This window comes from Podarcis erhardii (assembly GCF_964252035.2).
Source record: "Podarcis erhardii genome assembly, chromosome: 14".
Lineage (NCBI taxonomy): Eukaryota > Metazoa > Chordata > Lepidosauria > Squamata > Lacertidae > Podarcis > Podarcis erhardii.
In genome coordinates, this window is record NC_138503.1 from 53,454,880 (window position 1) to 53,480,864 (window position 25,985).

The 25,985-nt window shown below is 47.6% G+C and overlaps 1 protein-coding gene across 3 annotated transcripts in view; it reads right to left on the reverse strand.

Moving 5' to 3' along the window:
* Nucleotides 1-4,304: 4,304 nt before the first annotated feature.
* Nucleotides 4,305-25,985, reverse strand: part of TNRC18 (trinucleotide repeat containing 18) — a 136,957-nt gene continuing 115,276 nt past the window's right edge. For 2 of the 3 annotated variants that reach the window (XM_081839450.1, XM_081839448.1), the window contains 10 exons: nt 23,527-23,668; nt 22,279-22,396; nt 17,804-17,879; nt 16,711-16,819; nt 15,115-15,231; nt 13,079-13,246; nt 10,410-11,710; nt 8,623-8,859; nt 8,058-8,132; nt 4,305-6,739 (listed from right to left, as the gene is read on the reverse strand). In XM_081839450.1, the coding sequence (XP_081695576.1) occupies nt 6,533-6,739; nt 8,058-8,132; nt 8,623-8,859; nt 10,410-11,710; nt 13,079-13,246; nt 15,115-15,231; nt 16,711-16,819; nt 17,804-17,879; nt 22,279-22,396; nt 23,527-23,668 (2,550 nt within the window). In that variant the 3' untranslated portion in view covers nt 4,305-6,532. The remainder of the gene's footprint in view (nt 6,740-8,057; nt 8,133-8,622; nt 8,860-10,409; nt 11,711-13,078; nt 13,247-15,114; nt 15,232-16,710; nt 16,820-17,803; nt 17,880-22,278; nt 22,397-23,526; nt 23,669-25,985) is intronic. The other variant, XM_081839449.1, reaches the window with a different exon arrangement.

Genomic DNA, 25,985 nt, shown 5'->3' on the forward strand with positions numbered 1-25,985 from the left:
CAAACAGCAGCATTGCTCCCGCAACCTGGGGCGGGGTCCGGCAGCCTTTTATCTCTCTGTCGGGGTAACAGCCGGTCCTGATCCCTCGGCGACTCACCTCCCTGTTTCGCCCAAAGGCAAGCACTCCTCCTGCGAGTACTCAGGTCTCTCCTTCTCTCAGACCTCAGTCTCTGCAGCTTGGGAGACGTCGGTGGGTTACTAGACCCAGAGGCTGCCTCAGCCTCTCCTGACCCAATTGGTAGTGGAGCAGCTGTAAGTGATGGCCCAGATGAAGGCAATGAGGTGATCCCTGCATCTGTAGCCAGGGCAGGCTCAGGCCCCTGACTCGGCCCAGCTGGTGTTTGTTGCAGGGGAACCTGTGCAGACTGGGGCTCTTCAAAATCAGGCCCCAGACTAGGTTCAGATGCCGCCTGAGGCAAAGGATCCCATGTAGACTGAGACTCATAGAATCATAGAGTTGGAAGAGACCACAAGGGCCATTGAGTCCAACCCCCTGCCAAGCAGGAAACACCATCAGAGCACTCCTGACATATGGTTGTCAAGCCTCTGCTTAAAGACCTCCAAAGAAGGAGACTCCACCTCATCTGGCTCCGAGTCCCAGGCCATCACATTGCCTTTTGCATCTCTCCTTGAAATTTGCTTTTGCCCCTCCAAACAGCCAACATTACCCCCACTCCCAGCCTGGCTTCCCCACTTGGAAAAAGGGGGTCGATGCAGAAAACAAGGTGGTGTTGCCCCAGTGGGCTGGATTGTAGCAGCTTGCAGCAGACATGGTGTGGCTCAAATGCTCACGCTGGGAGCACATTTTGCAGGAACTGCCAGGGTGAACTGTGTGGTTTCTCCACACACCCCCCCCACTGTGGAGAGGTGGCCTTTTATTCCTTGCTTCCAGGCTGCTTGGCTCATTTGCGCTATAACCCTTAGCGGGGTGGGGGGAGGTATGGGGGGGGGAAGCAGGCTGAGGGCCAGCCAGGCCTCTGAACACAACAGCCCCAGCCAGGATCAAAAAGGGACAGGACTCATTTCATGTCTAGAAACTCTGGATTCTCTACTTGGCCACTCTCAGGGCAAACAGGGCTGTGAGGCAGGAGGGCACACGCACCAGGCCATCATACGGCTAGGAATTCATGGCTCCTTTGGCCCACAGCTCTGCTGATGGTGGCAGCAGCAAAACAACAACAAACCTCTGGTTACGTGAAGCACAGTCAATAAACACACAAGGCGTAAGCGGATGTACTTTTGAATAAATAAGATATACCATTCATTGTATCAAATTTTAGATTTCAACGGAAGTCTCCTAAAGTCCAACGAAAAAAGCAGAAGAGCCAGTGGATCAGTTCATGCATAAGGTCCATACATGTATAAGTGTCTATCCCACCTGTCTGTTCATAGAGCCCAATAATCCACATGAAGGGTTGTTCCACAGAATCCTTTCAGAGAGTCTAAAATATTAGCCTTGTTTCACCATCCTAGGCTTCATCAGTAGTACAGGTTCATATGTAATGTTACAGGATAGTGGATCTTATAGCATAGTACAGTGGTACCTCTGGTTGCAAACGGGATCCGTTCCAGAGGCCTGTTCGCAACATGAGCAGAATGCAACCCGCGTCTGCGTGTGCACGGGTCACAATTTGCCGCTTCTGCGCATGCACGACGTCATTTTTGTGCATCTGCACATGTGCGAGCGGTGAAACCTGGAGGTAACCCTTTCCGCTACTTCCGGGTCGCAGCGGGACGCAACCTGAAAACGCACAACCTGAAGCAAACGGAACATGAGGTATGAGTGTGGGGTTGCAGTGTAACATTACATATGAGCCTGTACTATTGATGAAGCCTAGGATGGTGAAACAAGACTAATATTCCGGAAATCCTGGTCTTAGACTTTGTGAAAGCATTCTGTGGAACCGTAACAACTCTTCATGTGGATTATTGGACTCTGAACAGACAGGTGGAATAGACACTTATACATGTACGGACCTTATGCATGAACTGATCCACTGGTTACAGATAGGTAGCCGTGTTGGTCTGCCATAGTCAAAACAAAACAAATTCCTTCCAGTAGCACCTTAAAGACCAACTAAGTCAGTTCTTGGTATGAGCTTTCGTGTGCATGCACACTTCTTCAGATACACAGATACACGGTGTATCTGAAGAAGTGTGCATGCACACGAAAGCTCATACCAAGAACTGACTTAGTTGGTCTTTAAGGTGCTACTGGAAGGAATTTGTTTTGTTCTGATCCACTGGGTCTTCTGCTTTTTTCGTTTAACTTTATGAGACTGATGGTGGCAGCAGCGCACCTCTGGAACTCCTTGCCACAGGAGGCAGTGATGATCACCAACCTGGATGGCTTTAAAAGAGGGCTGGGCATGGAGAAGAGGACTACTAGCCATGAGGGCTCCAGAGCCAGACATGCTTCTGAATTCCACAAGAGGGGAGAGGGGGCTCTTGCACTCAGATCCCGCAGGCAAAGAGAGAACAGGATGCTGTTAGCTCTGCAGCAGCCAAGCCATCACCAGCTCAGAATGGAAGGAGGCAGGAAAAGCAGGAGAGGAGAGATACCACCCTTTGTAAGTGTGGGATGTGATCCAAGGCAGTCAAGTACAACATTCCTTGTTTTCCTAGAGTGGACATGTGAGGGAATGTTTGGTCCAGCCAGTCAAAACTTCCTGTTCCTCCTGGCTGGAGCATCCTTCCTCTTGCATGTGATAGGTGGGCGTGACCTAACCTGTCCAGGTAACACGTGAGGATACCCAGAGCTTACAGGGTTAACAGCTCAAGGAAAATAATATCCTGTCACTGGGATGTGTTTGCATACGGGTGTTGTACTTTGTTATGTGAACGGTTTTACTTTCTGTTTTGGAAGTGACAGGAGAAGCATCATGCCTTCGCTATCTCCTGGTTGTTGTTTTGCTTCTGTACAATAAAGCTTCGTAGAATAGAAGCAGCTGTTGTACAAGAGTTTTACTGCATGGCTGAGATTCCTTCCACACAAGCACCGTTGTACAAGATACTCTGCTGTAGCCGGGAGAAGTAGGTTGGCACAGTGGAAGCGGACTGGACGCCACAACAGTCCTGCCGCTCACAGCCGAGACGGACGCTCAACAGAACAGGTTATGGAGGCCCAAGTTGCCCAAGTTCTGGACGCTCAACGGAACATAACAAAAGGACGAGTTACACAGCAACCTCCCTCTCTCTCTTTTTGAATTCCTTCTTCATTTGACCAGCTTTTAGCTAGGGCTGCTCTGCCAGCTCTCAGCTAGCAGAAGCACTGGGATTATTCCCCCATATGGGGTAGACCCCCATGTACATCTTTGTAACTAAGTCTGCCTTCCGGAATCCAGCTGTGAACTGATGTGAGTAAACTTCTTTTATTGACTTTGAATAAGATTGCCACGTCAGGGGAATTTACCAGGAACGTAAATTCTGAGACAGACTGAATTGTAGAATAGTGAGAGGCTCACACAAGCCTTCAACCAGCTATCTGCTGTGGATGTAAAAAGGGGGAATGTGAACTCCGCTACTTAAAGGACCTTGCTAGCGCAAGTTAGGAAGGATATGAATAAACAATATATCCTCTTCTGTTACCCTGAACATTCCCACAATAAGAACGTAACAGCACTGGTGGATGCAGCCACTGCCCAGCATCCTGTTTTCACAGAGATCAACCGGCTGCCCCAAAGGGATGCCAGCAGGCAGGATACTGGCATAGGAGCCGTCTCCCCTCCTGCACTTTCCAGGAGCTGGTCTTCAGAAGAGTTTACTGCTGCCAGCTATAGAGGGAGAGCATTCCCATCGTGGCGCCACTGAGAGGTTTCTGTCGTGTCCTTGGGACCGTGTGGGTGTTTGGGATCCTGTTCCCCCCTGCTCCAAACCCAACTCCTTCCACCCTCTCCGCAGGGGTTTTTAACAGACCTCTTTCTCAGTGTGGGGCAGCCACCTCCACGAGCCTTCTGCTCCATCTTAACAGCTCCTTCGGCTTCAGCAAATACAGGATCGCACCCATATCATTTATTTTTTTTAAAAGGGAGGGGGGAAACCAAGACGACAAAAGAAAGGCAGAGCTCGGGTTGTTTTTTTTGTTTTGTTTTTCAGTTGCTTTTTTTATGAAAAAGGATCGCACATAATTCGGCAACAAACAGAATGCAAAAAAGGGGGGGGTGCGAATCGAAAACATAAAACAACAGGGGGGGAGAAAGGGACAAAAAACCTGGCTCCTTTCCTCTCGATTGTCTGCAAAATATCCTTGTGTTCCATAGAAGGCAATGGGCAGTTAAGTGCTTTCTATTTAACATTCACATAAATTCTCTCTTTCTCTCTCTTTCTTTCTCTCTCTCTCTCTCTCTCTCTCTGCATCTCTCTTCAAACATCTGCTCACGCAAGGTTTGCTTCCACAGATACAGTACGCAGTTCGTGTGTAAGCAACGTTTTGGATCTCCTGTTTCCCCTGTGTTCTCTTCTCTCTCTTTCTTTTTTTACAGTCACAATCCAACGGGAAATAAAAAATAAGACTCTAAATGTCAGACTGTGTTTTGCTTTTATAATTTCATAATTTTTTTTCACAGTTTTTTTTTAAAAAAGTTTATATATTTATATATATTTATATATTTATACTTTATATTTATAATTAAAAAGTTGAATCCATTTTTGCTTCTTCTCTCCCCCCCCTCCTTTCCTTTCTCTGTTTTTAAAGTTTTGTTTTGTTTTCTTTAAAGAGCTTATAATACAGGGATGGGGGGTGTGTGTGTGTGTGTGTGTGTGTGTGTGTGTGTGTGTGTAAGGGGCACATTACGAGTCTTTTGGTACATTAAAACTGTACAAAGTGACTGATGTTGCTTTTAGAAATATTATCCACCAAAGTCTTCGGAAAGCCGGGAGAAGGCAGGCAGTACAGCACCACTGTGGTTCTTTAAAAGGAGGGGATTGCAAAATTTGGGGAGATAGTATGGCGCCTCTCTCCACGGCTACAGGTCTGTGGTATTTCTCTTTGTACCAGGTAGTTTTAAAAAAAATACATCTGTCCGAGTTAAGTGAAGTAACTCCCCTCTGTAGTGTTCGAATTGTACACTCTGTTCAGGGCAGAAACAATCGTGGCATCTTGGGCTTGTAGTGTGTGAGGTTTCTTAAGTGCAAAAACACTGTGTCGTCATTCGAGTCCTCTGCCTCCGTCCCTCAAAACCAACCTACTCTCTGGTCGTCCCTACTTAAAGTGGGCTTTTTACCCTGCAAAGTCCAGAGCTGTTGACCCAGAAAGGGGAGGTGGAAAATGGCAGAGATTCAGGGGCGAATTAATGGACACTCACAAACTTTGAGGGAGGAAAACAATCTGATTCGGTGTGTGCTGGGTCTGCACTTAGCTCAGCGCAGGATCCCGCCATCCTGCAGGGGGCGGGAGGGAGGAAATGTGAGGTTTCTGCAAGTGCCAGTCTCCTCCTTGCCCTTCGTAAATAGTGCCGGGGGGGGGGGGGCACGGAGAAGTGGGGTGGGAAGCGAGCTGAGGCATCTCGTTCTGTGTGGACATCTTCAGAAGGCAGCTCGCCGGGTCCAGAAGACGTAAAAAAGAAAAGAAAAATAGGAGGAGGAAAAAGTGTTTTTCTGGGTTCCTGAAGAGGGAGCAGCAAATTGACCAGCAGCAAAACACGATTCTTCTCCTCCCAAACTGTGTAATATTATTTAGAGAATATCTGATGTTTCCAAGAAGGACTGGGCGACTTACATTCAACTTACACGAGGAAGGGAAATGCTGTTGTTTGGGAGACAACCCCCCAATGGTTGGAGAAATGGGGCTGGCCCAAAAATAGAGGGGGGGGGTTTCTCCCCATGCTGTGAAAATGGTTCAGCACCTTATCTCCTCGCCCGTCCGCTCGGCTCCTCGTAACCTAAGAGGGATGTCGGCCCACAGTTCTTTGCGCCCAAGCGACCCCCTGCCCCTCTTGCGACCGGAGATTTCAGGGCTGCTCTCCTGTATCAGTTCCCTGTTAGAGAGCGGAGAGGAGCTCCTTTGAGGAGAGAGAGTCAACAACGAAGTGTTCCTTAACTGGCAGTCAACGCACAGTTTGCCCCCTCCCTGCCCTGGCAAAAGTCGGCTGGAGAGGGAAGGTGGGACGGGTCACCTTGGAATCGGAAAGTCCAGAAAAAAACATGACCAGTGTCCTGAAATATCCTATGGAAGTCTGAACCCGAGGGAAAAGTTCAGGGGTTGTGGCCACAAAGCCAAGGGGCAGAATCCGATCTGCCGTTTCTTCTCCTGCAAATCTGTTCCCTTCTTCTACAGGAGAGACAAGCGGTTGGATCTCAGCTGATTTTGGGAAATCCCTTTGGGCAAGGCGAACCTCTTTCGTTTTACGGAACCTGTCTTGTCGCAATGCAGCTGGGCGCTTAAACAATCATGCTGTCGTCGGAAACAGGCACATTAACTTCTCTTCTGCCCCACTCTGCTCCCCCCCCCCCGGAGAGGGGTGGGTGGGCTGTATTGATCCGAATGTTTTGGGACTGTCGGGGTGCCTCCCGGAATTCCCTTTCCCAGAAGCGGTTAGCAGATGACTGGCACCCCGTCCGTGTTGAAGATCATGCCCGTGGTGGGCTCGTACGTCCCCGCTAGGTAGTAGAGGTCCTCGCTGTCCTGGTACTTCTTGGTCTTCAACATCTGCTCGTACTCCTCCAGGTCGACCACCAGACATTTGTGCGAGATAGTCTGGACGTCGTTCTCGTCCACGTGCGAGGACTGGTACAGCGCTCGCTGGGGGAGGAATGGAAAAGGGGGAGAGAGAGAAGAGAGAGGAGTTAGCAGGCAGTTTGGAACACACCTCTGGGCTGCGGGTACCCAAAGCCAAAGCTTTGGAGAAGGGGGGGGGGGAATACCAGAACCGGTCCACCTATTGGACAAAATGAGCCAATGGCCTCAGGCAGTGGGAGGCTCACTCCCTCTTGGTGGTGGCAGGGAATCTTGGCTTCTTTTGGTCCCTTAGATCTCTTAAGTACCTATCCTGCATAGGACTGGCAGGAGATGCCAGGCAGCCTCACTAAGAGAAATGGTGGGCAGGAAAGGCCCTTCTCACAGTGGCCATAGATAGTTTAACAGTTTTCATCTGGTGCCTAAAGATATTGTTGTTGTTGTTCTTGTTATATTGAAGGAGCGTCTCCACCCCCATCGGTCAGCCCGGACACTGAGGTCCTTCTGGCGGTTCCCTCCCTGGGAGAAGCCAAGTTACAGGGAACCAGGCAGAGGGCCTTCTCGGTAGTGGCTCCTGCCCTGTGGAACGCCCTCCCACCAGATGTCAAGGAACAACTATCTGACTTTTAGAAGACATCTGAAGGCAGCCCTGTTTAGGGAAGTTCTTAATGTTTGATGTTTTATCGTGTTTGAATATTTTGTTGGGAGTCGCCCAGAGTGGCTAGGGAAACCTAGCCAGATTGGTGGGGTAGAAATAATTAATAATTTATTATTATTATTATTATTATTAAACTGATATACTGCCCTATACCTGGAGGTCTCGGGGCGGTTCACAGAATAAGAAGGATTCATGTGGGAGACCCTTTTCGTTTTGGTGGTAATGCAGTTTGAAACTCTAGCCTGCATCAGTTGGGTAATGTAATAAAGGCACCAGGTGAGCCTCCCCAGGGAAAGCATTCTGCAAATGAAGAGCCGCCCCCCCCCAGCAATCTTCAGGAAGGAGCACAGCTCTGTGAGGAGTCGAGAGACCCTGGAACACGTCCCAAAGACCAGTTTCAACCACCCACACCAGCTGCCTTCTCTTACAGCCAGATGGGCGGGGTATAAATTCTTTATCAGCCAGTGTGGTGTAGTAGTTAAGAGCGGTGGACTCATAATCTGGTGAACCAGGTTCGATTCCCCGCTCCTCCACATGCAGCTGCTGGGTGACCTTGGGCCAGTCACACTTCTTTGAAGTCTCTCAGCCCCACTCACCTCACAGAGTGTTTGTTGTGGGGGAGGAAGGGAAAGGAGAATGTTAGCCGCTTTGAGACTCCTTAGGGTAGTGATAAAGCGGGATATCAAATCCAAACTCTTCTTCATCATCATTATTATTATTACACACCTCCATGAAGTCTTTCCTCTGGCTGGAGGCCTGGAGAGCAGTCGAAAGGCTCCTGCTGGATTTCTGATCCCAGCGCTGGCACCAAGCAGAGTGATGGGGTGGTTGGGGTTGGTGAGGAGAGGAGAGGAACAAGAAAGGGAAAGCGAGATTAGGTGGCGAAGCCCAGAACTGTTCAAATCATTTTAACATTTCAAAACTTGACTTCCCTCCCCCTTTCTGCGGTTCCTTAAAAGTTATTTTTAAAATATCTTTTGCATATCCAAATCCATTTAATTTTCTTGCTCATTTATCTGCTTTAAATATATACTCTTAGAAAACTGCAGGTTATTACAATAATCCTACCAATGTTGTTTTTATCTGTTTGCAATTGATGTGTGAATATTCAATACACCATTCGTTTATAAAAAAAGTCTGTTATCTTGATTTCTTATTCTTCCAGTAAGTTTCGCTCCAGGCTAATATATAGAGACCTCCACCCATCGAGCAAACGCCCTGGCGATTCTTCGCTCATTTATCAAGGAATCCTTGGTTGATGGTGCTGTGAGAACATGCCTGGATCTCCTACCTTGCCTTCGTTGAGCTTCTTGCCAGGGTTGGTTTCTTCCGGGTGGTAAAACCATTTCACTCGGACAACCATGTTGTTCCCCCAGGATTCCCACATGCTCTGGATGCGGCCGATGTAGGGCAGGTTGGGGCGGCCGGCCGACAGGAAGACGGCGCAGTCTCCGATGCGGATGATCTCCTTTCCGCGGACAATGGCCTTGTAGAAGAGCTTCCGGGCTTTCCCCTTCATCCCACGCCTCTGTGGAATCGAGAGAGAGCAGAGTGGCGTGAGCTCAGAGTCTCTATACATGGTTTTTTTAGTGTATGTGTTCGGGTTCATTGTTAGCTTAAGGATGTAAAAATGAGTACAGTGCTACCTCTGGATGTGAACAGGATCCGTTCTGGAGCCCCATTCGCACCCTGAAGTGAACGTAACACGCATCTGCATGTCTGCATGTGCACGGGTCGCATTTTACCGCTTCTGCGCATGCGTGAGCGGCGAAACCCAGAAGTAACGTGCTCCATTACTTCTGGGTCGCCGCGGAGTGTAACTCAAAAATATTCATCCCAAAGCTACTTCAACCTGAGGTATGACTGTACTTCAAATTGTAAAACAGAAAATTTAATATATATATTAAATTAAATAATATTTAATTTAATATATATTAAATTAAATAATATATATTAAATTTTCTGCTTTACAATTTAAAGTACAGTGGATGCTCGGGTTGCAAACATGATCTGTGCGGGAGGCACGTTCACAACCTGCAGCATTCGCAACCTGCAGCACTGCGTCTCAGCATGCGCAGGTTGCGATTTGGCGCTTCGGTGCATGCGCAAAGTGTGATTTAGCTCTTCTGTGCATGCGCAACCGCAGAAACCCAGAAGTCACCTGTTCCGGTACTTCCGGGTTTCAGTGCGTCCATAACCTGAAAAAACACAACCTGAAGTGTCTTTAACCCGAGGTATGACTGTACTCATTTTTATATCCTTAAGCTATCAACGACTTCCGTTCTTCTCCTTCCATGGTTCATTTTGCATATCATAAATTCCTGCATATTTTACAGAAACGATACCATTCAGTATTCCATTATTACATCCATCATAACTTATTTACACTGAGGTCCAGCTCCGAGAGCCTTCTGGCAGTTCCCTCCCTGCGAGGTGGTTACAGGGAACCAGGCAGAGGGCCTTCTCGGTGGTGGCTCCCGCCCTGTGGAACGCCCTCCCATCAGTTGTCAAGGAAATAAACAACTATGTGACTTTTAGAAGACATCTAAAGGCAGCCCTGTTTAGGGAAGTTTTTAATGACTGGTGTTTTAATGTATTTTTAATCTTTTTCAGAAGCCGTCCAGAGTGGCTGGGGAAACCCATGCAGGTGGGCAGGGTATAAATAATAAAATTATTATTATTATTATTATTATTATTATTATTATTATTATTATTATCAATGACAAGTTGGAACGCCCTGTGGAACGCCCTCCCATCAGATGACTTTTAGAAGACACCGGAAGGGAAGTTTTTAAAGTTTTATGTTTTATTCTGTTTTTAATACTCTGTTGGGAGTCAGCCAGAGTGGCTGGGGAAATCCAGCCAGATGGGCAGGATATAAATAATATATTATTGTTGTTGTTGTTGTTGTTGTTGTTCGCCAAGGCTGTATTTACATTCAGTCACATCCTGTGTCATGCAACTTTTGTAATGTGCGCTAAGATAACACCCCTGAGAAAGTGGGGGAGGGGGCAAAAGGTCCCAGCCGAAGACGCAGAGATAAAAGGAAAGACCCTCCCGGCAGGAGAAGGAGCTGACCTGAGTGGGCTTCCCAAACCACTTCCAGAGCTGCCTCGCAGGCAGGAAGGCCGCAATCTTGGGCCGGTTCTCCACGGAGGGCAGCCTCTGCCGCTTGGCCAGCTCCTTGGTAGTGGGCAAGTGGATCCCCTCGCGCTTCTTGGGGCGGGTCTTGCCCCCCGCCTGCTGTTGTTGCTGCTGCTGCTGCTGCTGTTTCTGCACTGCTTGCTGCTCCTGCTTGGGGCTCTGGGGGTTTGTGGCCGAGCGAGACTTCCCTGCTTGCTTGGCCGCCTTGGCGGGGAGGGTCTGCTGGGCGGACGAGGCCCCCGCCTGGGAGTCAGCCACCTCGTCGTCCGAGCTGCAGGAGGAGTCTTCGTCTGTGGCGGAGGAAGACGACGACGAAGAGGAGGAAGAGCTGGAGCTGGAGGATGAGGAGGAAGAAGTGGAGGACGAGGACGAGGAAGAGGAAGAGCTGGAGCTGCTGGAAGAAGAGGAGGACGAGGAGTTGGAGGAGGAGACAGGCGTGGAGGCCCGTGAGCTGGTTGAGCTGCTGTCGGGGGCTCCCCCTCCGTTCTTCTCCGCCTCCTCCTCCCCTTCCGAATCGGAGCTGCTGCCGCTGCTGTTGCTTTCTGACTCGTCTCCTGCCGGCCCGGCCTGCGCCTTGTCCTCTTGTTGCTTCGCAGAGTTCTCTCCGGAGCCAGCAATCTTCCCTCCAAAGTTCGGGGCCAGAGATTCGCCGCCGGCCCCCTTGGCCCTGGACACTTTCTGCCTCTTGGCGTCGGCCACGGGGGTGTAGCTCAGCCCCAGGATGCTTTTGGTCTCCCTCCTGCCGGCCAGGCTGGAGCTGCCCAGCATCCGCATGGCCTCCTTCGTCTTCTTGGTTTTGGGAGACATCACTCCTTCGTGGTCCAGCTTGATGAGGATATCGCTGTCGGGGATCTTCCTCTGGGCTTTGGCCGCCGAACCAAACTCGGGCGACTCCTCTGCAGATTTCTCCTTCTTGGACCGGGCTTTGCCAGAGGAGGTGTCCGAAGAGCTGAAGGCCCCCAGGACACCCGGGATCTCGGTATAGGGCTCGTCCCCCCGGGTGTTGCTGAACGCCGGAGGCTGGAAGGCGGGCTGGGCCGGGCCGGGCATCTTGGGGGAGAGCTTCACTTTGCCGCCTTTGCTGTGACGTTTTTCTTCTGTCCTGGCGGGGATCTGCTGCGCTTTCTTTGAGCCTTTTGCGCTTTGCTTGCTAAGGCAAACGGGCTTCTCCAGCACGAGGGATGGGCTTGTTGAAGCTTCCCCCTGGCTTGCTTCTTCCTTGAGGACAACATCTTCTGGAAAGCAGAAAAGGTAAAATTAAAACATTTGGGGGGGGGGAAATGGCCTTGGCCCAAGGGCAGAGTGCCTCTGCTCTGGATCCTGGAAGGATGTTGTCAAACAATGAGGCAGGCTTCTCCAGCTCCCCTGGCCCCCGGCCCCAACCTGGTACCCTTCCGATCATTGTTGGGACTCCAGCTCTCCCATAGTGCTCCAGCCACTGGCCGTGCTATGGCTACGGCTGATGGGCATCATAGCCCAGCAAAAGATCTGGAGAACATCTGGATTGGAGAAGGCAGAGCTGAAGACCCAGGCACAGAAAGAGGTGAGTGAACAGACCTCTCTTTCAAAGTACTAAAATCCAAATAGTGTTACAAAGGATGCAGAAGCTGACATGTATAACGAACACGTTAACTCTGTTATCTGCATATATTATGATGTGGTGTTTGGCAGTGCCCTTCCAAGATTCATCTTTGAAGTGCAGTTCAGTTGACTGTCATACACACAGAGAGGTGTAGAGATGCCCAGGTACATATGGAAGAAAATCCTAGTTGATTTAATCATTTGAATACAACAATAGTTTTGAAGGAGAAAAATGCTCCCTCGCTATGCTTTTAGAGGGCATGACTATTTATGCTTTCTGCAGACACTCTTCTGAGAAGGAGTATTCCTTTCCACAAAAAAGGCAATGCTCTTCCAAGGTAGCCTCTGGCATTTACAGTTCTGTTAAAAACAATCAACTGTGTTGTCTGATTAACTGGAGGTGCCTTTTCAGTCAATCGAAAGCTTTTTAACACGCCAACCTAGACGATCAGAAATTTTTGCTATTATTATTACATTTCGGTCCCGCCTTTTTCCCAGTTCAGTCTAGGACTCAAGGCAGCTTAGGACACATTGAAACAACATAAATAAAATAAAAAAGCTAAAAACAGATGCAATGTAATCATTTCAAAGCAATTAAATAGAATTAAAACACTATAAAAGCTTATATCTTAAAATAGAGGCAGTAAAAGCAGCTCCAAAGGCCTTTCCTTAAGAAACAGCTCCTGAAGGCATGTTGGAATAAAACAGTCTTCACCTCCCGGCGGAAGGACAACAAAGAGGGAGCCAGTCTGGCTTCCCTAGGCTGGGAGTTCCAAAGTTCCCAGCTACGGAGAGGGCAGTATGCAGAATGTCCCAGGTTCAGTTCCCAAAGGCATCTTCAAGGAGCAGGTGATGGGAAAGAAATCCTTCTCTCTCTGTTTCTGACCCTGGAGAACCACTGGCAGCTCCTGACTCCAAATCCCATTGGCCTGGGCTAGACTAACCTGGCCTAAGGCCGTTTCCTGCATTCCCGTGTTTCGCCCTCAGTATTTCCACCCGCTAAAGAAGCTGCTGCCTCGTACCAGCTTTCTGTTTGGTGCTTGGTTTTCTCCCACGCCCTTTGCCTTTGGAGGCTGCTGGCTCCTCGGACCCCGTGCCACTGCCCTCCTTCCCTTCCCCGGTATCCTTGCTGGACTTGCGGCTGCGGCGTTTTGTGCTGGGCACCAGGAGGGCGGGAGAAGGCTCAGCACCTGAAAGAGACCAACAGCTATTCTTGCCATGCACTGCAAAGACACACAAACAGAGACACACACTCCACTCCCCCCCCCCCCAGCTCAACAAGGGTTTATTCAAACTGAGACTCCCACCTGCGGAGGGAATGCAGGCAAGTGTTCAATGTGGGGCAGCCAGCAGCTCAGAACCTGAATGGAGACCCACAAGTTCTGGGGTTCCATTTATTAAGGGATTACAGAGCAAAACATCCCCGGACCTCCAATGTGGACCTTATTAGGCTTATGTGATAGGCCTGCTAAGGACCCGAAAGACCAGAAATTGACTCCCCAGCTTTGATTAGCAGCCCAGCCCATGTTAGCCAAATTCTGGAAGAAATTTAGATTTTTATAATTTGGGTTGCTGGTAAGCAAAGAGTTTGGAGAGTGGCTTTCTTTGAGAAGTGAACCTGTAAGATGAGAATGCAACGAGGTCAAAGAAAGCGCAGGCCTTTGGTTGATTTACACCCTATGCCCTTATAAAATGTGTTTTTTGGTATGGGGGGGGGGAGATATTGAGTTGTTTTATTTTTATTACGTATTTTGTGGTTTTATATCTTGATTTCTTTCCGTGAACCGCCCTGGGATCCCCGGGTAAAGGGCGGAATATAAATTCAATAAGAAAAAGAGTAAGAAAATCCATTTGTGGAGATCCTATATTGAATATGTGAATGTGCAAACCACTAATAGACGAGCTCCAACCCAATTCAAATCTGGTTCTTTTAGGCATGATGGGTGTATGAATTTGAATCATTGAGCTGGGAGGGAACCCCAAATGTTATCTAGTCTAACCCTGCAATGTAGGAATAACACATATTGAATCCCTTTTTCTTCACTCTGTTCCTGCTGCAATCACGTACTATGAATATGCTTTGAATGTGCTGATGACATAAAGCTTTCTTGGGGAGGCAAAGTGAATGCTTTTTTGGGGGGGACACAAGGGGATCGTATGTTTCTGGGTTCCCATTACCAGCCTACTGGAGGGAAAGGGGAACTGGGCTTCTGTCCTGTTGTGGGGCAGTGAGGAGGGCTGAGAGAGATGGGCTCTCAAACTTCTCTTCTAAGTAATAATAATAATCTATTATTTATACCAAGCTCATCTGGCTGGGTCTCCCCAGCCACCCTGGGTAGCTTCCAACCAAGTATTAAAATACAGTGGTCTGTTAAACATTAAAAGCTTTCCTAAACAGGGCTGCCCTCGGATGTCTTCTATAAGTCTGGTAGTTGTTCCTCTCTTTGACATCTGGAGAGAGGGCGTTCCACAAGGCAGGCGCCACCACCGAGAAGGCCCTCTGCCTGGTTCCCTGTAGGCTTCTTGCAGGGAGGGAACTGCCAGAAGGCCCTTGGAGCTGGACCTCAGTGTCTGGGTTGAACGATGGGGGTGGAGACGCTCCTTCAGGTATACTGGAGCGAGGCTGTTTAGGGCTTTCAAGGTCAGCACCAACATTTTGAATTGTGCTTGGAAACGTACTGGGAGCCAATGCAGGTCTCTCAAGACCAGTGTTGTATGGTCTCGGCGGCTGCTCCCAGTCACCAGTCTAGCTGCCGCATTCTGGATTAGTTGTAGTTTCCAGGTCACCTTCAAAGGTAGCCCCACATAGAGCGCATGGCAGTAGTCCAAGCGGGAGATAACTAGAGCATGCACTACCCTGGCGAGAAAGTCCTGCGTACCAGATGGAGCTGGTAATCAGATGCCCTGGACACAGATTTGACCTGCACCTCCATGGACAGCTGTGAGTCCAAAATGACTCCCAGGCTGCACACCTGGTCCTTCAGGGGCACAGTTGGGGGCACAGTTGCCCCATTCAGGACCAGGGAGTCCTATTCTGCAACAGAAGGGCCAAACTCACACTGGATCTTGTAATCTGGCGGAAGGAGCCGGATGTGGGACAAGGGAATCCGGCCGGTGTCGCCATCATCGAACTCCACTGTTATCAGATCTCCGTCTTCCTCCTGATCATGAGCCCCTTTGGATAGAAAAGGAAATGATTGTCGTCAGAACACACACACCTTCTGACTGCTAAGTTCACTCTGCAGTCTTGGGTGAGGTACTTCGCGGAAACCTTCTTGAAAGTCCATTGCATTAAGTGGATCACAAATATCTACATGCTTTCTGACACATCCAATGGACATTCCCTTGCAGAAGCCATGCTGGTTCTGCTTCAACAAGGCTTGTTTTTCTACGATGATTTACCCTTAACAATCCTCCCCATTTTCCTGGAACTGGCGTTAACCTAGCCAGCCTATAATTTCCAGTCCATGCCCCCACTTCCCACATCCCTTTTCTAAAAGCAATTGGTGTTACATTGGCTACTTTCCAGTTCTGTTATGGAGGCTGAGATCCAAGTTGTGATTTTTTTTTTTTTAAAAGCTTAACCACATCACTTAACAAACATGGATACATATGCTATAATGTTATTGTTTTAGCTAAATAAATTGTTTAAATTGTTACTAATGATTATTTTTCTCCTTCCGATAAAGAACGGCAGAAAAGTTGTTCAAATATAAACAGTTAACTTATTAAACCTCACAATAATTTCATAGTCAAAACAGAAGGTGAAAAATGGCTTTGTCATGTATAATGAGATAAGATAATATAATGAGATAAGATAATATATAATGAGATAAGATAATATAATATAAATCTGACATCAGGAATCACAAGACAGAGAAACCAGTAGGAGAACACTTCAATCTCCCAGGGCATTCTATACAAGATCTCAAAGTAGCTGTTCTATTACAAAGGAATTTCAGAAATAGACTGGAAAGAGAAGCTGCTGAATTGCAACTTATTACCAAACTTAAAACCATGGAGAGACCTGGTCTGAACAAAGACCTTGGATTCTTATCTCATTATACATGACAAAGCCATTTTTCACCTTCTCACCCCTTGCTTTTTCCTGTAAGACCTATTGCAGTCGTTAAGAGTCGTCAACAGGCTCATCAGAGCTATCTGCCAATCACCCATTCCCACCACCCTTCTGAGTAATACCCCTCCCCACCTTCTCACTATATAGAAGGGTCTGGTGACTTCTGTTTCAGTGTATCTGAAGAAGTGTGCATGCACACGAAAGCTCATACCTAGAACTAACTTAGTTGGTCTTTAAGGTGCTACTGGAAGGAATTTTTTGTTTTGAATATGGCAGACCAACACGGCTACCTATCTGTAATAATTTCATAATTATCGGCCTATGTATTTCTAATAGTATAACCAAATCAGTAGTTTTTGATATAACTGTAAAAACTACTCTCAAAATTTATTATTCCAAAAATGAAACCTTCATCTGGTTGTAAATATTAAGATTATACCAGCAAGGATGAGTCTTTCTGCTAAAAAAAAGGGAAAAAAATTAAATCAAGTCTTACTGACTAGTGATTTCAATCAAATCCACCCTGCTTTAGAGCACCTTTGACTCCCTCGTCATCTGACTGAATTACGGTCTCACCTCGTACAACTGTCCCTGGGTAGAGGCAACGATATTGCTGGCTCCAGTAGGCGGCGATTCGTGTGCCTTCCGGAAGGAATCGCACCGAAGGAGGTTTCACATCAATGATCTGTGCAGAAGAAAGCATCCGTTAACTCTTGCTTTTTGCCCTGTGTGGTAGGTCAGGGGTGTGCAAAAGGTAGATCAGGGTGGCAACACGAGAACAGGGCCTTTTCAGTGGTGGCTCCCTGTTTGTGCAATGCTCACTTGGCACCATCATTACATGTCTTTAGACGCCAGGCAGATACATTCCTCTACAATAAAGCCTATGGCTCTTAACTACCTTTTATCCTTTCAATGTTTCTGGGGCGGGGGGAGTTTCTCATTTTTAACTGAATTTATCTGGTTGTATTTTGTACTGTTAAGTCACTTGGGGACTTTTTGTTTTTGTAGAAAGCAACTAAGAAATCTAATAAATAAGAATAAAAGCTGGAGCTCCACCAACACCAGCCCGTGTCTTGTGAAGGAAGAAGTCAAATTACTGACTAAGGAAGTCAGATTATCCTCCACCAGGGCCAGGGCCTTTTCAGTGATGGCTCCAACCTGGTGGAATGCTCTGTCTCATGAGACCATGGCTCTACAGGATTTAACCTTCTTCTGCAGGGCCTGTAAGACAGAGCTATTCCACCTGGCTTTCAATCTGAACTTAGCCTGATCTTTTATTCCTCTTCCTTCCCTTTTTATGAAGATTACCGACTCTGGGATCCCACAGCTAATTCTCCCTTGGTCTCCTCACTGGCCCAAATAGGACTAATTTAGCCAGCTAGCCCTGGTGATCATCTGATGTTTATTGGATGGATTTTCCCCCAAATAGATTTTTGAATTCTGAATTTATTGTTATTCACATTTTATATGGTTTTTTGTTGCATCAATTAAGTGTTTTAAATTTGTTGTTAGCTGCCCTGAGCCCGGTTTTCTGAACCGGGAAGGGCGGGGTATAAATAAATAAATATATTATTATTATTATTATTCCCCTCTCTCCTCTTCCCACCTCCTTTTCCTAAAGGCAACATGGAGCGTCCGTCTTCCTAGAAAACTAAGGGGTCCCACTTACTGCTTCCTGCAGTAGCTGCTCCAGACAATAAATGTGGGGTCTGTTTCCTCGCTCTCCTTCCACCACGACTCGGTATCTGAAACGCACAAACCCAAAAAGCAACAGTGAAGGAGGAGGAAGAGGAGGAGGCAAAGAAATATCGAGAAGTCAAAACAAAACCATCAGAGAGAGATTTTTGATGCCCAAGAACGCTTTGCAAGCCGGAAACAATTGCTTCGGGCCGATCTGTGCAGAATGGCAATTCAAGCCACCCAATTTCCAGTTGCAGGAGGAGATATTTATCAAGCTGGAAATATTTGCAGCATGGTTTGTTGTTTTTAAGCCAGAGATTATGGGCGGAGATAAACAAAAAAAAAAGCTGTCTTTTGGCCCCAAAGTCAGAAGCAGTGGATATTTAGCGGCACTCCCCTGGTTGATAATTAGAAACAGATAGAAATAGACCCAAAACTACAAAGCTAGATCTTTTTAATATATGCAGGCGCCAGGGCGTGTTATTGTGCGCTTAAGAACACCAAACTGCATTAATCAAAGCTGGACTCAATGGCCTTGCACAGATAAAGCACGTTCATAGTTGTGCAAGTGGCAAAAAAATTTGTTTTGCATCTATCTGAAAATGGCAGCAGATGAAAACATAGCAGGAGTTGTGGGGTGGGAGAGATGTCTATTCAATGTGATGTTGGATGCAAAATACACTGCTATATCCTAACAGCTGGTTTCTGCAATAGGGTTAAAGGCAGCTGGTTCATCTGCTACGTGGGTCTTTATGGTTTCTCGACAGCTGCAGGGACCACTGTGTCAAAAAGTGGCCTGGGAGCAGAGCTGTCAAGCGTCACTTATTTGGCGGGGCAGTCCCTTATCCCAGCGCCATGTCCCGCTGCTGTCCCTTATTGATGATGTCCCTTAAATAAGCTACTGAAGGTAATGGGGCCCTTTCTATGTCCAGCTGTCCTTTGTCAATAACAAATTGTTGCTTTTTTGGTGTTGAATATGTCCTATATGGTAATTTATGGACCTAATAGGTATCTAAAGCCATTTGCACGCGACAAAATATGTATTTTATCAAAGTACTGTATTTTTCGCTCTATAAGACGCACCATACCACAAGACGCATCTAGTTTTTGGAGGAGGAAAACAAGAAAAAAAAAATTCTGAATCTCAGAAGCCAGAACAGCAAGAGGGATCGCTGTGCAGTGAAAGCAGCAATCCCTCTTGCTGTTCTGGCTTCTGGGATAGCTGGGAAGCCTGCATTCACTCCATAAGACGCACACACATTTCCCCTTACTTTTTAGGAGGGAAAAAGTGAGTCTTATAGAGCAAAAAATACGGTAATTGTTGATCCCTTATTTTGGCTGCTGATCCCCTATTTTCAAGGCTGCTGGTCCCTTATTTTCAAATCTGTAATTTGACAGCTATGCCTGGGAGTTTAATCAGTAAATAAAGTGAGCCAGGTTTGTACTGCTTAATGGCATTTGCCTTCAATAGGTTGCTGTCAATTTGCATTTCTTAGTACAGAAAGTATTGATCTGATGTGGATAGATCTTTCCTATTCTAATTAATTCAAGAGGGTTCTGGAAGCTTCTCGGTGTGAAAGAGACCAGCAGAAGGTTCCTGATGTTTGGGTTATTCCTTCCGAGAAGCTGAGTACAGTTGGCTTAAGCTGGTTCTGTTATCTCTTCTGTCAAGGTCATGCTGACTATAATAGTCGGGCCAGAAGGAGCCTGGGTCTCTCTTTCTCTTTCTGTCTCTTTTCCTTCTGGTGTGGTGTTCTATATATAGTGTTAAGGTTTAGTCTTATTATAAATTATTGCAAGTTTAAGTGAAGTCTGCTGCAACTGGATTTCTTATGGACGGTGCCAATCCTGAATTTATTGGATTTGTAATCATTATGCTCATTTGCTTTCAGTAGCAGTCAGTGACAGATTTCCGTATAAGCCAAACAAGCTATAGCTTAGGGCCCCACTCTCTTGGGGGCCCCCAAAATAATTAAAGGGGGGAAAAACCTGGATGTACATTTCCAAAATATAGAATAAGTTCAACAATTACTTTATAAAATACATATTTTGTTATGTGCAAATAGCTTTCGATACCTATTAGATCCATCAGTTACCATATAGCATATATTCAACACGAAAAACAGTGGCAATTTGTTGTTGACAAAGGACAGCTGGACATAGAAAGGGCCCCATTACCTTCAGGAGCTTAGGGCAGTGTTTCCCAACCGGTGTTCCGCGGCACACTAGTGTGCTGCGGGACATTGCCTGGTGTGCCGTGGGAGGGCACACTCATTGAAATTAGAATTAGACTTTTGCCCCCCGCCTGCCTTCAGAAGAGGTCCAGGACCTCTTTGCTCCCCCCTGCCTGCCTTCCCGGGAGAGCGGAGAAACGCAGCGTGTTTCTCCGCTGTCCCGGACAGCTTTTGAAGGCAGGCAGAGGGGAGCAAAGACTTTCGCCCCCCGCCCGCCTTCAGAAGAGGTCCAGGGCCTCTTCTGAAGGCGGGCGGGGGGCAAAGGTCTTTGCTCCCCCGTGCCTGCCTTCCCGGGAGAGCGGAAAGTCTTTGCTCCCCCCCTTCAAAAGCCGTCCGGGACAGAGGAGAAACGTGCTGCGTTTCTCCGCTCTCCCGGGAAGGCAGGCAGGGGGAGCAAAGACTTTTGCCCCCCGCCAGCCTTCAGAAGAGGTCCTGGACCTCTTCTGAATGCGGGCGGGGGGCGAAAGTCTTTGCTCCCCTCTGCCTGCCTTCAAAAGCTGTCCGGGACAGCGGAGAAACATGCTGCGTTTCTCCGCTCTCCCGGGAAGGCAGGCAGGGGGAGCAAAGACTTTTGCCCCCCGCCAGCCTTCAGAAGAGGTCCTGGACCTCTTCTGAAGGCGGGCGGGGGGCGAAAGTCTTTGCTCCCCCCGCCTGCCTTCAAAAGCCGTCCAGGACAGCGGAGAAACACGCTGCTTTTCTCCGCTCTCCCGGGAAGGCAGGCAGGGGGGAGCAAAGACTTTCACCCCCCGCCAGCCTTCAGAAGAGGTCCTGGACCTCTTCTGAAGGTGGGCGGGGGAACAAAAGTCTTTGCTCCCCCCGCCTGCCTTCAAAAGCCGTCCAGGATAGCGGGAAGCGCTTCCCTGCTATCCCGGACTGCTTTTAAAATGCTGGCGGTGGGGAGCAAAGCCTTTCGGCCCCCGCCGGCCTTCCTGGACCTCTTCTGAAGGCCGGAGGGGGGGGAAGGCTTTGCTCCCCACTGCCAGCATTTAAAAGAGGTCCCTGGAGATTTCCCTATAGGCTTTCTTCTTGCGAAGCAAGCCCATAGGGAAATTCATTTTGCGAAGTGCCTCAAAAAACGGAAAACCCTTTCGTCTTGTGGGTTTTCAGTCTTGCGAGGCATTCGTCTTGCGGGGCACCACTGTATATATAGTCAATATAGGCACAGAGTTAATTTTTTAAACATTTTCTAATGGTGGTGTGCCTCGAGATTTTTTTCATGAAACAAGTGTGCCTTTGCCCAAAAAAGGTTGGGAAACACTGGCTTAGGGTCTCATCAAACCTAAATCTGGCTGTGGTAGCAGTAAAGCTCTGCTGGATGAAATACAATTGCCTCTGGTCTATTTTGGGGGAATCCTGCAACGTGTTTCAAGTTTTTACTTTGCTAACTATACACTGGAGTTCTGTTCTGGATCAATATTGAGTAGAATTCCTGGACAGTTGTTTGTCATCATTTTGCTCTGCTTCCGATTACCGTATTTTTCACTCCATAAGATGCACCTGACCCTAAGATGCACCTAGTTTTTAGAGGAGGAAAACAAGAAAAAAAAATATTCTCAACAAAGCAGTGGATGTATGATTTTTGTGGTTCATGCTGTGGCCACAGACATGATATGTGATTTCACGGTGAGTTTGGGGTAGCCCAATTCAAAAATCCTGAGAATTCATGTGGATCTGTGCTTTGTAGCAACGTTTTTGCGCCATTGCGGCCCCATGAAACAGCGGGTGCGTGTTTTTTTTGTGTGCAGGCTGTAGCCATGGACATGCTATGTGATCTGATGGTGAATTTGGGGAGACCCAATGCAAAAATCCTGAGGATCCATGTGCTTTTACCTCCCCCCACCAGGCAGCCTTCTTTATCGCTAGCATCCTTTATCTCCTTCCTGATCACTTGCTGATCAGCTGCTCAGCAGCTTCGTTTCAACACCCACTTCCCTCTTTCTTTAAAAAAAAAAAAAAAGCACAATCTGCTTTTCGCACCTGGAAAATTTGGCTCCAGGGACCACGCATTCGCTCCATAAGACACAAAGACATTTCCCCTTACATTTTAGGAGGAAAAACGTTCGCCTTATGGAGCGAAAAAGACGGTAAGTCACAGGCAGGAATCTCGGTGGGGCATTTCCATGCCCAGCACCCTCAGGGATCAGAGAGCTTTGGGCTTAAGATGTTGCTGGACAGCAACTCCCAAGACGCCCTAACTTTCCAAGCACGTAACGCCCGTCCTTTTTCTTACATGTCAGGAGAGTGGACGGTCTTCACGTGGCCTGCGTAGAGGAGCTTGTCATCCATGGGGATGAGGACTCTCAAACCATCCTTCAGCTCGTCTTTGTCGATGATGCAAGAACGGGGGGCTGGAGGGCGACAGAAAGAGGGAGGGAGGGGGAGAATTAGCAGCACTTTCAAAGGCAGCAGAAATCTGCCCCCATGTGACTTATGGCATATGCAGCCTTCTCCTTTTTTATTTATTTTTTTACATACGTACAAAGAAGTGCCATGCACTAAGCTGGCCAGCCAGGTGCAGTCTCAAGGCATGAATGAGACTGATGGAACAGGAGGGGGATTTGGGGCTCACTTCAAAGGGGGCCAAACTCTTCCAGCATCCTGTTCTGAGAGGAGCCAACCAGATGCCTTTGGGAAACCCACAAGCAGGATCCGAGCACAAGAGCAACTCTTCCTTCCTGGGGTCTCCGGCACCTGGCATTCAGAAGCATTGATGCCCTCAATTGTGGAGGCAGAGGAGCAGAGCCATCCTGCCAGAGGAGCAGAGCTACCCATAGCCTTCTCCTCTTCTCTGAATCTGTCTAATTCTCTCTTAAAGCCATCCAAGTTGGTGGCCCCACCGCCTCCTGTGGCAGGGAGTTCTGCCGTCTTTGGAATGACGTTCCTGAACTATGTCTGAAAGCAGTCCCTGAAACGGCCGGGCGAAACTAAAGGATCACAACGATTATGCCAAAATGGTTAAAGTAATCGGAAGAATAAGAAATCGGGAAGACCAAAATTTTAATAAGGAACGGGGGGGTGGGGGGTGGGACTGATAACTTATCTTAAAGACCATTGTAAACAGTGAAAATCGTTAGTAGGATTGGAATGATGACTTGTAGTTTAATGGTGAATTTTGGACACAGTGGAGAGGTAAAATATTTGGACCATCATAAAAGATGCAGGAGAAAATGATTAATAATAGGACCCACAAAGGGGACAAGGGAAGTCTAAGAGATTCCTCGCAATCTGGTTTTTGTGATCTGTGTTCGATATATGACTGCAAGATTTTAATCTGAAAAACCAAATAATTTTTTTAAAAGGATCACAAAGATGGCTACCCCCAGCCCTGCAAAATAATAATAATAATAATAATAATAATAATAATGATGGAGGTGAGGGAGAATACAAACACTCCACGCGGACTGAAAGTTCTTGGAACTGTTTGCAGCCTTTTGGACGGGGCAGGAAGAAATCTAAGGAACCAGGAACCGTCTCTCACCCGGAGTCAGCGGCCTCTCTAGGAGCAAACTGAGCGGCACATTCTCATCTTCCGAGAAGCTGCTGTCCTGGTTGGGCTCAAAATCCTCTTCGGCAGCCATGCTCTCCATCAGTTTGCTGACGGCGCCTCCTTTTCCTCGGTTCTGGGCAAGGGACAAAGCAAGCGGGGGTTAGCAAAAACCTTTCTGCCAAGACCCACAGCCCTGGGGCAGAACTTTTCCTGAAGCACCAACTCTCCTCTTCCTCCCCTGCAACCCCCGTTCCATCCTCTAGCTTTTCCAGATCTCTCCGTTATCTGCGTTTATTTCCCTCCCCTCAACTGAAACAGTGCAGTGGTTTGTGAAGGGCGCCGAGATTGGCTAGGGGACCCCGATTCTCCTTGCGGAGCCACAATCCCTAGGATTTACACAAAACAAATGCAATACCGTGAAAATCCCTGAAACGAGAAGTAATCAACTAGAAATATTATCTTATAGAATTAAACTAAATAACAAAAATCAAAAAGTTTAAGGGAAAAAATTAGAAAACCTAGAATTGAACAAAGCCTTAACAGGTTGCCGGCTAAAAACCTCGTTTCATTCAGTTTCCTCAGAAGGAAATAGAGAAATCATAAACCTTAAATGACCAAATTCAAAGAAAGGGGGTAAATCTCCCAAAAATTCTGAAGTACTATAATCCTAGCTCGACCTAGGTGAAGCAAAGCGCAGTAATAAAGGATTGAGGACTCAGAGGTACAGCTTCTAAAACTGAGTTTACAAAAGAGGTTTGAAAACCTAAACGTTTTAGACAAAGCCCAACTTAGAGAAAGCCAAGCACAGTAATAAAGAGTTGAGGACTTAGCTGTGAAAATTTTTGTATTGCCTTTACAAAAAGGTTTTTTAAAAAACCTAAATGCACAAATTCGAAGAAAGGAATACAAGATAAGCTGTTTTAGATTTTAAACAAACTCAAGAACAGGGCTATCCCTGTTGGTTTCTGTGTGTTGCCACTGTACAGTCTTAGGGAATGTGTTCAGAAAGGAATCGTAACGGTGTCCTACATGCCAGGTAATGAAATTCCTGCTGATTTATTGTCCAAGGTTGTTCCAAGGGATCAACACTGTACCTATGTACAGAAACTGGGTTTGTACTGAGATTGTACTGACACACTGCCCAGTGGAGTTCACAGAAAGGAGGAGGATGTTAGTTTCTGTGAGTTGCCACTGTGCAGTTGCTTGGAGTCACAGGACTCTGTTTTGCATTCCAGAGATTCCAGGCTATCGGAAGTCTCACGGAAGACAGGAGACGGATGTGATGTTACTGGTTTCCTCTTCCTTTGTGTTTCAATTGCTCTCTGCTCTCACAGAGAGAGGATGTTTCTTTTCTGTCTGCGTAGTTAGAAATAAAATGCTCTTTGCAATGTAGCTCATACTATCTCGGCTCCTTCCCTGTGTGCTGGATATTCTGCGTAATGGAGGAACGTGCTTGAAGCCTCATCAAAGGCTCAGGTTGTTAATCACGTCGGAGGACTCGACCAGAAGAGTCGCTCGGCCGAACGCAAGTCCGACAATCCCTAGGGTAGCTTAACAGCCATTCCCCTCTTCCACCCAGGGAACTCTGGGAAATACATAGGGGTCTCCTCGCAAACCTCAGCGCACGCAACCAACTCCAGATCCCAGAATCCTTTGGGGTGGGAGCCATGTCTGTTTTGGCACCATTGTGCTTTAAATGTATGGTGTGGTAGTAGCCTGATTCTGGGAGGGACAGAGATAGAATCAGAATCATAGAATCATAGAATCCTAGAGTTGGAAGAGACCACAAGGGCCATCGAGTCCAACCCCCTGCCAAGCAGGAAACACCATCAGAGCACTCCTGACATATGGTTGTCAAGCCTCTGCTTAAAGACCTCCAAAGAAGGAGACTCCACTACACTCCTTGGCAGCAAATTCCACTGTCAAACAGTTCTCACTGTCAGGAAGTTCTTCCTAATGTTTAGGTGGAATCTTCTTTCTTGTAGTTTGGATCCATTGCTCCGTGTCCGCTTCTCTGGAGCAGCAGAAAACAGCCTTTCTCCCTCCTCTATGTGACATCCTTTTATATATTTGAACATGGCTATCATATCACCCCTTAACCTCCTCTTCTCCAGGCTAAACATGCCCAGCTCCCTTAGCCGTTTCTCATAAGGCATCGTTTCCAGGCCTTTGACCATTTTGGTTGCCCTGCTCTGGACACGTTCCAGTTTGTCCGTGTCCTTCTTGAACTGTGGTGCCCAGAACTGGACACAGTACTCCAGGTGAGGTCTGACCAGAGCAGAATACAGTGGCACTATTACTTCAGCAGATGCTTCAGTAGTCCCCTGTGTGATGCTTCAGCAGTCCCCTGTGTGGCTGTGGAGCAGGAGAAGCACCCAGGGTGGCGCATGGGGGCTGCTCAGCACCTGCTCCGAGGCGGCTCTGGAAACGGCTACTGCTTCCGCAGTGGT